The 15801-nt window shown below is 46.1% G+C and overlaps 1 protein-coding gene across 3 annotated transcripts in view; it reads right to left on the bottom strand.

Annotated features, from left to right (window-relative positions):
• Positions 1-15515, bottom strand: part of SLC6A19 (solute carrier family 6 member 19) — a 966903-nt gene extending 951388 nt beyond the window's left edge. The window contains exon 1 of one of the 3 annotated variants that reach the window (XM_069730438.1): positions 15118-15515. In XM_069730438.1, coding sequence (XP_069586539.1) covers positions 15118-15319 — 202 coding nt within the window. In that variant the 5' untranslated portion in view covers positions 15320-15515. The remainder of the gene's footprint in view (positions 1-15117) is intronic. The other 2 variants (XM_069730439.1, XM_069730440.1) reach the window with 2 other exon arrangements.
• Positions 15516-15801: the final 286 nt, after the last annotated feature.

Genomic DNA, 15801 nt, shown 5'->3' with positions numbered 1-15801 from the left:
GTCAAAGTAGGTGGGGTGATCACCATGTCAATGGGGTTAATTTAAAATAGCGATCACCGCCCCGCACGCTATCTTTACCTCAGATTTGGCATGCAGAGTGGTGGTCTAAGCCCCTCTGTGTACCTTGAGATAGAGAATCCATTAGTGGCCAGTGTGATCAACCCGGCGATCTCCTGCCTCCTGCTTCATCCTCCAGCTCCAGCTTCCTGCTGTGCTCTCTGCTTTTTGCTGCGATCTGACTGAGGTGTGACTCTAGTGATCACAGCAGAGCAGCAGCACCTCCCCCACCCCTTTCCCATCCCCCATCTCTGTTCCATTACCCCCCTCCACCTCCCCTCCCATTGATTTTTTTAGCGCACTTTTTGCGTTTTTTTCCTGTGTGCGGTGTCCTGCTCAGAGCATTCGTGCTCTTCCTGTGTCCGCAGCGCTCTGACCAGTATCACTGCTAATCAGAGACTGCACCACGGAAATTTTTCTTTTTTTAGATTGTTATCATAGCGGACTTCGCAGTCTTAGCGACGTCCAATTTTTTTATTTTAGAAAATAATAATAGTAGTTAGTACAGTGTAGTTTTAGACGTAGCGTAGCCGGCGTCAGTGTTTGGTGACGCCCCCTTTCCAATCCCACCTCCCTGTTCCAGTTCCCCCTCCCCCACCTCCAATTGAATTTTTAGCGCACTTTTTTTGCGCTTTTTTTGTGTGCGCTGCATCCTGTGCAGAACATTTGTGCTCTTCCTGTGTCCGCAGTGGTCTGATCAGTATCGCTGCTGATCAGAGACTGTGCCACAGGGATTTCTCTCTTTTTAGCTAGTTAGTGTTGGGACATCACAGTCTAAGTGACGTCCAATTTTTTTTTTTAGAAAAAAATAATTATAGTAGTTAGTACAGCATAGTTTTAGACGTAGCAAGGTAGCATAGCCGGCATCACAGCCTTAGTGACGACCGATCTTTTATAGAAAAAAAAATCATATAGAGTAGTTTTAGGGCTCATCTCCACTTGTGAGAAAAACGGACGAGTGCAATCCGATAAAAAATCGGATTGCACTCGGACCAATGTTTTTCAATAGGTGACATTCCATTAGCGATTTTTTTCCCAGCCGAAATCGGACTGTGAAAAATCTGTGTCGGCTGAGAAAAAAATCGCAGCATGCTGCGTATTGCTGAGATTCTCGGACGAGACTCGCCAATGCAAGTCAATGGGTGCGAGAAAAAAAACGCACAGCACTCGCACCATGCGAGTGCTGTCCGATTTTTACGCACCCGTGTCCTTAGAAAAGCCGGCAATTCAGCGCAGAGTACAGTAAAATCACACTGACAGGTTAGATGAGAGTAGATATATACACATAAAATAGGTATATATACATATATATCTATAATATAACGCTGGGAGCGTCACTCTGTCCGAAGCCTCTATAGACTGCGCAAGCGCAAGCGCCGGCGCAGTCTGGGCCTCACATAGCGACGCTCCCGGGAGATCGCGGTATGCGTAAGCACTGAACGCATACCGCGATCTCCACCGGAGAGTCAGGGACCGCCAGGAGAGAGGGTAAGTATACTCACCTTTCCCGGTTCCAGCGCTGCTTGCGGCTCCGTCTCCCGGCTCCTCTGCTCCCGGCTCCGGAGGGCGCGGACTGCGCAGGCGCCGATTCCTGCTGCCGGAATCGGCGCCTGCGCAGTCCGCGCTTTCCGGCGCCATTTTCTTGAAGACACACTCCGGCTCCACTGCAGGTGTGTCTTCAAGAAAATGGCGCCGGAAAGCGCGGACTGCGCAGGCGCCGATTCCTGCTGCCGGAATCGGCGCCTGCGCAGTCCCCGCTTTCCGGCGCCATTTTCTTGAAGACATACCTGCAGTGGAGCCGGACGATAGGTGAGTATGGTATTTTTTTTTTTTTTTTATATGGCAGCAGCATTCGGGGGCATACACACTGGAGCGGGGGGCATATAATACAATGGTGGCGCAGGATGGAAGCAGCACATGACAGAACGGGCGCAGGATGGCAGCAGCACATGATAGAACGGGCGCAGGATGGCCGCAGCACATGACAGAACGGGCGCAGGATGGCAGCAGCACATGACAGAACGGGCGCAGGATGGCAGCAGCACATGACAGAACGGGCGCAGGATGGCCGCAGCACATGACAGAACGGGCGAAGGATGGCAGCAGCACATGACAGAACGGGCGCAGGATGGCCGCAGCACATGACAGAACGGGCGCAGGATGGCAGCAGCACATGACAGAACGGGCGCAGGATGGCCGCAGCACATGACAGAACGGGCGCAGGATGGCCGCAGCACATGACAGAACGGGCGAAGGATGGCAGCAGCACATGACAGAACGGGCGCAGGATGGCAGCAGCACATGACAGAACGGGCGCAGGATGGCAGCAGCACATGACAGAACGGGCGCAGGATGGCAGCAGCACATGACAGAACGGGCGCAGGATGGCAGCAGCACATGACAGAACGGGCGCAGGATGGCAGCAGCACATGACAGAACGGGCGCAGGATGGCAGCAGCACATGACAGAACGGGCGCAGGATGGCAGCAGCACATGTCAGAACGGGCGCAGGATGGCCGCAGCACATGACAGAACGGGCGCAGGATGGCAGCAGCACATGACAGAACGGGCGCAGGATGGCCGCAGCACATGACAGAACGGGCGCAGGATGGCAGCAGCACATGACAGAACGGGCGCAGGATGGCCGCAGCACATGACAGAACGGGCGAAGGATGGCAGCAGCACATGACAGAACGGGCGAAGGATGGCAGCAGCACATGACAGAACGGGCGCAGGATGGCAGCAGCACATGACAGAACGGGCGCAGGATGGCAGCAGCACATGACAGAACGGGCGCAGGATGGCAGCAGCACATGACAGAACGGGCGCAGGATGGCAGCAGCACATGACAGAACGGGCGCAGGATGGCAGCAGCACATGACAGAACGGGCGCAGGATGGCAGCAGCACATGACAGAACGGGCGCAGGATGGCAGCAGCACATGACAGAACGGGCGCAGGATGGCAGCAGCACATGACAGAACGGGCGCAGGATGGCAGCAGCACATGACAGAACGGGCGCAGGATGGCAGCAACAAATGACAGAACGGGGACGCAGGATGGGAGCAGCAAATGACAGAACGGGTGCAGGATGGGAGCAGCAAATGACAGGATGGGAGCAGCAAATGACTGAATGGAGGCGCAGGATGGGAGCAGCACATGACAGAACGGGCGCAGGATGGCAGCAGCACATGACAGAACGGGCGCAGGATGGCAGCAGCACATGACAGAACGGGCGCAGGATGGCAGCAGCACATGACAGAACGGGCGCAGGATGGCAGCAGCACATGACAGAACGGGCGCAGGATGGCAGCAGCACATGTCAGAACGGGCGCAGGATGGCAGCAGCACATGACAGAACGGGCGCAGGATGGCAGCAGCACATGACAGAACGGGCGCAGGATGGCCGCAACACATGACAGAACGGGCGCAGGATGGCAGCAGCACATGACAGAACGGGCGCAGGATGGCAGCAGCACATGACAGAACGGGCGCAGGATGGCCGCAGCACATGACAGAACGGGCGAAGGATGGCAGCAGCACATGACAGAACGGGCGAAGGATGGCAGCAGCACATGACAGAACGGGCGCAGGATGGCAGCAGCACATGACAGAACGGGCGCAGGATGGCAGCAGCACATGACAGAACGGGCGCAGGATGGGAGCAGCACATGACAGAACGGGCGCAGGATGGCAGCAGCACATGACAGAACGGGCGCAGGATGGCAGCAGCACATGACAGAACGGGCGCAGGATGGCAGCAGCACATGACAGAACGGGCGCAGGATGGCAGCAGCACATGACAGAACGGGCGCAGGATGGCAGCAGCACATGACAGAACGGGCGCAGGATGGCAGCAGCACATGACAGAACGGGCGCAGGATGGCAGCAGCACATGACAGAACGGGCGCAGGATGGCAGCAGCACATGACAGAACGGGCGCAGGATGGCAGCAGCACATGACAGAACGGGCGCAGGATGGCAGCAGCAAATGACAGAACGGGGACGCAGGATGGGAGCAGCAAATGACAGAACGGGCGCAGGATGGGAGCAGCAAATGACAGGATGGGAGCAGCAAATGACAGAATGGAGGCGCAGGATGGGAGCAGCACATGACAGAACGGGCGCAGGATGGCAGCAGCACATGACAGAACGGGCGCAGGATGGCAGCAGCACATGACAGAACGGGCGCAGGATGGCAGCAGCACATGACAGAACGGGCGCAGGATGGCAGCAGCACATGAGAGAACGGGCGCAGGATGGCAGCAGCACATGACAGAACGGGCGCAGGATGGCAGCAGCACATGACAGAACGGGCGCAGGATGGCAGCAGCACATGACAGAGCGGGCGCAGGATGGCAGCAGCAAATGACAGAACGGGGACGCAGGATGGCAGCAGCAAATGACAGAACGGGGACGCAGGATGGGAGCAGCAAATGACAGGATGGGAGCAGCAAATGACAGAATGGAGGCGCAGGATGGGAGCAGCACATGACAGAACGGGGACGCAGGATGGGAGCAGCAAATGACAGAACGGGGACGCAGGATGGGAGCAGCAAATGACAGAACGGGGACGCAGGATGGGAGCAGCAAATGACAGAACGGGGACGCAGGATGGGAGCAGCAAATGACAGAACGGGCGCAGGATGGGAGCAGCAAATGACAGGATGGAGCAGCACATGACAGAACGGGGGCACAGGATGGGAGCAGCACATACCAGGATGGAGACCATATACCAATATAAATGCTCGCCACCCGGGCGTAGAACGGGTTCAATAGCTAGTATATACAGTGGGGCAAAAAAGTATTTAGTCAGTCAGCAATAGTGCAAGTTCCACCACTTAAAAAGATGAGAGGCGTCTGTAATTTACATCATAGGTAGACCTCAACTATGGGAGACAAACTGAGAAAAAAAAATCCAGAAAATCACATTGTCTGTTTTTTTAACATTTTATTTGCATATTATGGTGGAAAATAAGTATTTGGTCAGAAACAAAATTTCATCTCAATACTTTGTAATATATCCTTTGTTGGCAATGACAGAGGTCAAACGTTTTCTGTAAGTCTTCACAAGGTTGCCACACACTGTTGTTGGTATGTTGGGCCATTCCTCCATGCAGATCTTCTCTAGAGCAGTGGTGTTTTTGGCTTTTCGCTTGGCAACACGGACTTTCAACTCCCTCCAAAGGTTTTCTATAGGGTTGAGATCTGGAGACTGGCTAGGCCATTCCAGGACCTTGAAATGCTTCTTACGAAGCCACTCCTTCGTTGCCCTGGCGGTGTGCTTTGGATCATTGTCATGTTGAAAGACCCAGCCACGTTTCATCTTCAATGCCCTTGCTGATGGAAGGAGGTTTGCACTCAAAATCTCACGATACATGGCCCCATTCATTCTTTCATGTACCCGTATCAGTCGTCCTGGCCCCTTTGCAGAGAAACAGCCCCAAAGCATGATGTTTCCACCACCATGCTTTACAGTAGGTATGGTGTTTGATGGATGCAACTCAGTATTCTTTTTCCTCCAAACACGACAAGTTGTGTTTCTACCAAACAGTTCCAGTTTGGTTTCATCAGACCATAGGACATTCTCCCAAAACTCCTCTGGATCATCCAAATGCTCTCTAGCAAACTTCAGACGGGCCCGGACATGTACTGGCTTAAGCAGTGGGACACGTCTGGAACTGCAGGATCTGAGTCCATGGTGGCGTAGTGTGTTACTTATGGTAGGCCTTGTTATATTGGTCCCAGCTCTCTGCAGTTCATTCACTAGGTCCCCCCGCGTGGTTCTGGGATTTTTGCTCACCGTTCTTGTGATCATTCTGACCCCACGGGGTGGGATTTTGCGTGGAGCCCCAGATCGAGGGAGATTATCAGTGGTCTTGTATGTCTTTCATTTTCTAATTATTGCTCCCACTGTTGATTTCTTCACTCCAAGCTGGTTGGCTATTGCAGATTCAGTCTTCCCAACCTGGTGCAGGGCTACAATTTTGTTTCTGGTGTCCTTTGACAGCTCTTTGGTCTTCACCGTAGTGGAGTTTGGAGTCAGACTGTTTGAGGGTGTGCACAGGTGTCTTTTTATACTGATAACAAGTTTAAACAGGTGCCATTACTACAGGTAATGAGTGGAGGAAAGAGGAGACTCTTAAAGAAGAAGTTACAGGTCTGTGAGAGCCAGAAATCTTGATTGTTTGTTTCTGACCAAATACTTATTTTCCACCATAATATGCAAATAAAATGTTAAAAAAACAGACAATGTGATATTCTGGATATTTTTTTCTCAGTTTGTCTCCCATAGTTGAGGTCTACCTATGATGTAAATTACAGACGCCTCTCATCTTTTTAAGTGGTGGAACTTGCACTATTGCTGACTGACTAAATACTTTTTTGCCCCACTGTATATATGTCAGGGAGACACCTATATATATATATTTATATTTAATGCAGCGCGAGACAGCTTTAAAGCTGGTAATTCAATTACCGGCTTTTGCTTTCTCCTTCCTAAACCCGACATGATATGAGACCTGGTTTACATACAGTAAACCATCTCATATCACCATTTTTTTTGCATATTCCACACTACTAATGTCAGTAGTGTGTATATGCAAAATTTGGCCGTTCTAGCTATTATATTTAAGTGTTAAATGGCGGAAAAAATTGGCGTGGGCTCCCGCGCAATTTTCTCCGCCAGAGTAGTAAAGCCAGTGACTGAGGGCAGATATTAATAGCCTGGAGAGGGTCCATGGTTATTGCCCCCCCCCCTGGCTAAAAACACCTGCCCCCAGCCACCCCAGAAAAGGCACATCTGGAAGATGCGCCTATTCTGGCACTTGGCCACTCTCTTCCCATTCCCGTGTAGCGGTGGGATATGGGGTAATGAAGGGTTAATGCCACCTTGCTATTGTAAGGTGACATTAAGCCTAATTAATAATGGAGAGGCGCCAATTATGACACCTATCCATTATTAATCCAATTGAATGAAAAGGTTAAAAAAAACACACACACATTATTAAAAATTATTTTAATGAAATAAAAACAAAGGTTGTTGTAATATTTTATTTATCGCCCAATCCACTCACTGAAGACCCTCGTTCTGTAACCAAAAAAACATAATAAACCAACAATATACATACCTTCCGCAGATCTGTAAAGTCCAACGATGTAAATCCTTCAGAAGGGGTTAAAATATTTTGCAGCCAGGAGTTCTGCTAATGCAATGCTACTCCTCGCTGCAAAACCCCAGAGAATGAAGCTAAATATAGATCAATGAGCTATATTTAGCTTCATTTGCGGTGAGGCGCCCTCTGCTGGCTGTTCATAGATCGTGGGAACTTTCCTAGAAAGCCTGGGAGCTTTCAAGGAAAGTTCCCACGATCTAGGACACCAGAAACAAAATTGTAGCCCTGCACCAGGCTGGAAAGACTGAATCTGCAATAGCCAACCAGCTTGGAGTGAAGAAATCAACAGTGGGAGCAATAATTAGAAAATGGAAGACATACAAGACCACTGATAATCTCCCTCGATCTGGGGCTCCATGCAAAATCCCACCCCGTGGGGTCAGAATTATCACAAGAACGGTGAGCAAAAATCCCAGAACCACGCGGGGGGACCTAGTGAATGAACTGCAGAGAGCTGGGACCAATGTAACAAGGCCTACCATAAGTAACACACTACGCCACCATGGACTCAGATCCTGCAGTGCCAGACATGTCCCAATGCTTAAGCCAGTGCATGTCTGGGCCCGTCTGAAGTTTGCTAGAGAGCATTTGGATGATCCAGAGGAGTTTTGGGAGAATGTCCTATGGTCTGATGAAACCAAACTGGAACTGTTTGGTAGAAACACAACTTGTCGTGTTTGGAGGAAAAAGAATACTGAGTTGCATCCATCAAACACCATACCTGCTGTAAAGCATGGTGGTGGAAACATCATGCTTTGGGGCTGTTTCTCTGCAAAGGGGCCAGGACGACTGATCCGGGTACATGAAAGAATGAATGGGGCCATGTATCGTGAGATTTTGAGTCCAAACCTCCTTCCATCAGCAAGGGCATTGAAGATGAAACGTGGCTGGGTCTTTCAACATGACAATGATCGAAAGCACACCGCCAGGGCAACGAAGGAGTGGCTTCGTAACAAGCATTTCAAGGTCCTGGAGTGGCCTAGCCAGTCTCCAGATCTCAACCCTATAGAAAACCTTTGGAGGGAGTTGAAAGTCCATGTTGCCAAGCGAAAAGCAAAAAACATCACTGCTCTAGAGGAGATCTGCATGGAGGAATGGGCCAACATACCAACAACAGTGTGTGGCAACCTTGTGAAGACTTATAGAAAACGTTTGACCTCTGTCATTGCCAACAAAGGATATATTACAAAGTATTGATGAAATTTTGTTTCTGACCAAATACTTATTTTCCACCATAATATGCAAATAAAATGTTAAAAAAACAGACAATGTGATTTTCTGGATTTTTTTTTCTCAGTTTGTCTCCCATAGTTGAGGTCTACCTATGATGTAAATTACAGACGCCTCTCATCTTTTTAAGTGGTGGAACTTGCACTATTGCTGACTGACTAAATACTTTTTTGCCCCACTGTATATGTATATATACCTATTTTATGTGTATATATCTACTCTAATCTAACCTGTCAGTGTGATTTTACTGTACTCTGCGCTGAATTACCGGCTTTTCAAAGGAGACCCGTGCGTAAAAATCGGACAGCAATACGGATGTCATACGGATGTTGCGATAAAAAAATCGCATGACACTCGCATGGCACTCGCATGGCACTCGCAGACGTTACATCAGTTTTTTCGGTCCGTAGATCGGACCGTTTGTTTCTCACACAAGTGGAGATGAGCCCTTATAGGTCACCGTCAGTGTTTGGTGACGTCCGATCTTGTTGTAGGGAAAAAAAACGTACAGAGTAGTTTTATAGGTAGTGTGTTAGGTTTTGCTGGCGTCAGTGTTTGTTGCTATCGCCGGGTAATTTCTAGTGCATTAGGGAAACGTACGTCACATTTTTGCTGACGTCCGTTTTTCTTTTGTAAAAAAAAAAGAATTAGTTGCGTCGATTAACTTTTTAGCGAGTGCATTAGGGAAGTGTACGTCACATTGATAATGATGACGTTCGTTTTTCTTTTGTAAAAAATAATTATTTGCGGCGGGTAAATTTATAGGGACGGCATTAGTGTAGTGAACATCTAATTTTTTTTACAAACTTTTTTTTTTAACATCTGATTTTTCATTTCATTTTTTTTTCTACATTTTATCTCTCTACTTTTTTCTTTCCGTTTTGTTATAATAAAGAATACCCTATTACACAAGCCCCCACACATTATACGTGTAAAATCACCACTTACACACACATCCCCATGGTTTGGAAAAAATAATAAAATGGCCCATTCATCAAAAAGGAGCTATTCACCAGAGGAGGCTTACGCCATCCTTGCGTCCGACACAGATTCAGCCAGTGAGGAAGATCCCACATTCCTCTATTCCTCATCCTCCTCCTCATCTGGTGAGGAAGGACCCCCAGCATGGCGCCCTAGGACCCAGGCAACTCCTGCAGCAATCAATCCTGTATGGATTGCACCCCTTGAAAATTTTCAGCCCGTCATTCTGGATTTCAGCAGCAGCTCAGGAATCCAGTTTGGCACAACTTGCCTCACTGAAATTGACTTCTTCAAATTCTTTTTCAGTGATGAAATAATAAATCTTATGGTGGCCCAGACGAACCTGTATGCCCAACAATTTTTCACCCAAAATCCCACATCATCATACGCCAGATGGACCCACGTAAATGCAGCAGAGATGATGACATTTTGGGGAATTTTGCTGCATATGGGCATAATAAAAAAACAGAGATTCGTCAATACTGGAGTACTGATATTTTTTACAGTACACCGGTATTCCGCATGGCCATGACAAGGAAACGTTTTGAAGGGATCCATACATTTTTGCATTATAATGATAATGCTCAGTGTCCTCCCCGAGACGATCCTAACTTTGATCGTCTATATAAAATTCGGACAGTGGTTGAACACTTCAGCAGAAAATTTGCTGACGTGTACACACCCCAGAGGGACATCGCTATTGATGAATCTCTCGTTCACTTCAAAGGGAGGCTAAAATTCCGACAATACCTGCCCAGTAAGAGGTCCAGGTATGGAATAAATCTGTACAAACTGTGCGAGAGTACCTCAGGGTACACCCACAGATTTAGGGTCTATGAGGGGAAGGACACCCAAATTAACCCCCCTGAATGCGGAATGGGAAAATTGTGTGGGAATTGCTGCACCCACTGCAGGATAAGGGTTATCAGCTCTACATTGATAACTTTTACACCAGCGTCCCACTCTTTTACACCAGCTGCATGTGGCACCGCGCGAAAAAATCAGCTAGGCCTCCGTAAGCCGCTAATTGGGCAAATGCTGAGAAAAGGGGAAAGCAGAGCCTAATGCAACGACAACATGCTGGTGATCAAGTATAAGGACAAAAGGGATGTTCTTATTCTGACCACCATACACCGGGACAACAGCACCCCTGTCACTGTTTGTGGGACCACAACACAAGTCCCAAAGCCAGGTTGTATCTTGGATTACAATCGGTACATGAGGGGTGTGGATCTTTCCGATCAGGTCTTCCAACCATATAGTGCCATGCAAAATGCCAAAGTATGGTACAAAAAATTGGCTGTGCACATTGTACATATGGTAATGTACAATAATAATAATAATAATAGTAATAATTTTATTTATATAGCGCCAACACATTCCACAGCGCTTTACAATTTATAGAGGGGATTTGTACAGACAATAGACATTACAGCATAACAGAAATCACAGTTCAAAATAGATACCAAGAGGAATGAGGGCCCTGCTCGCAAGCTTACAAACTATGAGGAAAAGGGTAGACACGAGAGGTGGATGGAATGTACAATGCTTTTGTGCTGTTCCGATCTGCAGGCAATACGGTTACCGTCGCTCAGTTTCAGGAGGTAGTCATCAAGGCCCTAATCACTCAGGGAAATGAGGGTCCCAGTACTTCTGAATCTGATAGTGTCTGTATTGTCACAGGTCAACATTTCCCAGGACAGATTCCCCAAACAGTGAGGACAGGACGATCACAAAAACGGTGCAGAGTATGCTCCAAGAGGGGATTCCGAAAGGACAGAATTTACCATTGTGAAATCTGCCCTGAGAAACCTGGCCTTTGCATTAAGGATTGCTTCAAAGCATACCACACGTCCACAAATTAATAAAATTTGTTTATACCCTGTTGACACAACACACTTTTATAAATCTGATGTACCCCGTACATCTTACATATAACACCACATTATAAATTCATACACCAGTAAAACAAAAAGTATTGTAATCAATACTATAAAACTATGCCTCTAAATAAATTCATTCAGGGGTGTAGATTCCAAAATGGGGTCACTTGTGAGGGGTTTCTACTGTTTAGGCACATCAGGGGCTCTCCAATCGCGACATGACGTCTGCAGACCATTCCATTAAAATCTGCAATCCAAAACGTCACTCCATTCCGATCCCTGCCGTGCGCCTAAACCCCACAAATAGGGTATCGGCGTACTCAGGAGAAATTGCACAACAACTTTTGTGGTCCATTTTCTACTTTTACACTTGTGAAAGTGAAAAAAATCATTGCTGAAAAATTATTTTTGTGGAAAAAATGTGATTTTTTTATTTTCACGGCTCTACATTCTAAATTTCTGTGAAGCACCTGGGGGTTCAAAGTTCTTACCACACAGCTAGATAAGTTCCTTGAAGGGTCTAGTTTTCAAAGTGTGGTCACTTGTGGGGATTTTCCAATGTTTAGGCACATCAGAGGCTCTTTAAATGCAACATGGCGTCCGCTATCAATTCCAACCAATTTTGTGTTCAAAAAGTCAAAAGGTGCTCCTTCCCTTCTGAGCCCTGCCGTGCGCCCAAACAGTGGTTTTCCCCCATATATGGGGTATCGGCATACTCAGGAGAAACTGCACAATGTTTGTGGTCCATTTTCTCCTTTTACCATTGTGAAAATAAAAAAATTGTTGCTGAAAAATCATTTTTGTGACTAAAAAGTAAAATGTTCATTTTTTCCTTCCACGTTCCTTTAGCTGCTTTGAAGCACCTGAAGGGTTAAGGCTGGCTTCACACTTGCGAGTTTTATGGACGTAAGAGCGCAGAAACTACGTCCATAAAACTCGCAAAAAATATGGCACAATTATTCTCTATGCCCCTGCTCCTATCTGCCGTATTAAACTGATCCATATTATACGGCTTTCTACGGCCGTAGAAAATCGCAGCATGCTGCGTTTGTCACCGTATTGCGCAAATAAAACGTCAATGAAAGTCTATGGAAGCCCCAAAAATACGGATTACACACGGACCAGCAGTGTGACTTGCGAGGAATACGCAGCGCTGTTAGAGAGAAAAGCCGGTAATTCAATTACCGGCTTTTGCTTTCTCCTTCCTAAACCCGACATGATATGAGACCTGGTTTACATACAGTAAACCATCTCATATCACCATTTTTTTGCATATTCCACACTACTAATGTTAGTAGTGTGTCTATGCAAAATTTGGCCGTTCTAGCTAGTAAAATAAGGGGCTAAATGGCTGAAAAAATTGGCGTGGGCTCCCGCACAATTTTCTCCGCCAGGGTAGTAAAGCCAGTGACTGAGGGCAGATATTAATAGCCTGGAGAGGGTCCACGGTTATTGGCCCCCCCCCTGGCTAAAAACATCTGCCTCCAGCCACCCCAGAAAAGGCACATCTGGAAGATGCGCCTATTCTGGCACTTGACCACTCTCTTCCCATTCCCGTGTAGCGGTGGGATATGGGGTAATGAAGGGTTAATGTCACCTTGCTATTGTAAGGTGACAATAAGCCAAATTAATAATGGAGAGGCGTCAATTATGACACCTATCCATTATTAATCCAATACTAGTAAAGGGTTAAAAAAACACACACACATTATTAAAAATTAATTTATTGAAAAAATCACAAAGGCTGTTGTATTAATTTATTCTACTCTCAATCCACTCACTGAAGACCCTCGATCTGTAAATTTAAAAAAAATAATAAACCAACAATATACATACCTTCCGAGGATCTGTAAGGTCCAACGATGTAGATCCATCTGAAGGGGTTAAAATATTTTGCAGACACGAGCTCCGCTAATGCAGGCTGCTCATTTCTGCAAAACCCCGGCGAATAAAGCTAAATATAGGTCAATGACCTATATTTAGCTTCATTTGCGGTGAGGCGCCCTCTGCTGGCTGTTCCTAGATCGTGGGAACTTTCCTAGAAAGCTCCCTGGCTCGAGATCATAAGAGGGCGCCCTCTGCTGGTTGTCCTCATATGAACTCGAGCAAGGGAGATGCGCCTTTTCTGGGGTGGCTGGGGGCAGATGTTTTTAGCCAGGGGGGGGGCAATAACCGTGGACCCTCTCTAGGCTATTAATATCTGCCCTCAGTCACTGGCTTTACTACTCTGGCGGAGAAAATTGTGCGGGAGCCCACGCCAATTTTTTCCGCCATTTAACCCCTAATTTTACTAGCTAGAACGGCCAAATTTTGCACATACACACTACTGACATTAATGGGGATATGAGATGGTTTACTGTATGTCGGGTTTTAGGAAGGAGAAAGCAAAAGCCGGTAATTGAATTACTGGCTTTCTGCTATCTCGCGCCGTATGAAGTAATAATATATATACATATATGTGTCTACTGACATATATATATATATATATATAGAGAGAGAGAGAGACAGTATATATGTTTTTTTTTTTTAACACATGGATCCCTTGTATAGCCGTATGTCGGTTTTGCAAGCCTGCGATAAAAACACGCATTACGGCTGCCATACGGATTACATACGGAAGATGCCATGCGCAAAAAACGCTGAAACACCCTGCCTACGGAGGAGCTGCGGACCACTATTTTGGGGACTTTTCAGCGTATTACGGCCGTAATATACGGACCGTATTTTCATACGCTGAGTGTGAAGCCGGCCTAATAAACTTCTTGAACATGGTTTTGATCAGCTTGAGGGATGCAGTTTTTAGAATGGTGTCAATTTTGGGTATTTTCTTTCATATTGACCCCTCAAAGTGACTTCAAATGTGGTCCCTAAAAAAATGGTTTTGTAAAATTTGTTGAAAAAATTAGAAATCGCTGGTCAACTTTTAACCCTTATAACTTTCTAATGAAAAAAAATTTTGGTTACAAAAATTATTCTGATTTAAATTAGACATGTGGAAAATATTATTTATTAACTATGTTGTGTGATATGACTCTCTTATTTAAGGGCATAAAAATTAAAAGTTTGAAAATTGCTAAATTTTCTAAATTTTCTCCAAATTTCCATTTTTTTAACAAATAAACGCAAGTCATATCATGAAATTATACCACTAGCATGAAGTACAATATGTCTCGAGAAAACAATGTCAGAATCATCAGATCCGTTGAAGCGTTCCAGAGTTATTATCTCATAAAATGACAGTGGTCAGAAGTGTAAAAATTGGCTGGGTCAGAAAGGTGAAAACAGGCTGGGTCTTGAAGGGGTTAAGTGAAGGTAGCAAGACTATTTTACTGGAACTTCATTTTGATCAATAGATATTGGAGTAGTCCTAAGTTCCCCATTTGGATGTGTTTGAATAAAATGTTCCTGTGCTGAGATAATCTTAGAAATGTTCCCCTGCTGTGTACTGTTTAATGGCCTTGTCTGACGTGGTCTGATCCTACCACAGCTCCTGTTCAGTGCGGCAGTTACATGGCTTCAGAACGCCATTAACATGCAGGTTAACCACATATCTGCAAGTAAATAACGTGTTTTTTCACATGACAGGTTCCCTTTAAAGAATTACAAATAGAAAACTCCTTTACTGTTACTTCCCAGCCTGCTGGTATATTATAAACCTCTCATTCTTACAAATAGCTTTATTACATTATTACATATTATTTGAAATAAACATATCAGATTTTCTAATCTTTCATTTTGCAGTCTATGAACACACTACACAGCTGTACAGTTAGTACAGGATTTAGCACATACCTCCTCCATGGCTTTGGCAAAGGTAGGGAAATCTCCATACGTTTCCCAGTCCCACACAGAAACCTATGCAGGTAAGCATGTACTGCGCTTTGTTGTCCCATTTTGGTCTTTCTCCTGCTTCCTCTTTTTCTAGAATCTCAAGTTGCTCATAGGTTTGTATCCTATTTTCAAGTCCTTGGTTTGGCAGCACAAGTTTGACCATGATGCAGGGATAAGAAGGATCTTAGATATGCAAAAAAGAAAACAGCGCAGCTTGACAGAAGATGAAAGTAATGACTGACAATTTATGCAAGTGGTATTTATACTGAACCTTTGGCACTCATTTCAGGAGGGCACCACCTATAGTAGAAAGAAGTGTCAGCAGAACCTTTACAAGGATAGTTCTTCTAATTATTAATGCCTTATCAGTCAATGCTTCACTAAGTACAAAATGAACCAACATACAATCCTTGTGCACTTTGAAAGCTTCTGATTTTTATTGCTCCTCTGAATGATTTTGAAAAAAATATTTGCTCATGCTTGTGTAAACCAATATGTAACATAGAGATGGTTGTAAATCTACCATTTTTGTACAGTACTGCTTCTAGGAAGATAATCGGGAAAGGTTGCATTGGCATAAGCGTCTAGCAAGGGATTTAACCCCTTAGTGACGGAGCCAATTTTGTGCTTAATGACCAAGCCAAT

The sequence above is a fragment of the Ranitomeya imitator genome, chromosome 6 (assembly GCF_032444005.1).
Source record: "Ranitomeya imitator isolate aRanImi1 chromosome 6, aRanImi1.pri, whole genome shotgun sequence".
NCBI classification, from domain to species: domain Eukaryota; kingdom Metazoa; phylum Chordata; class Amphibia; order Anura; family Dendrobatidae; genus Ranitomeya; species Ranitomeya imitator.
This window is presented reverse-complemented; position numbering and strand designations above follow the sequence as displayed.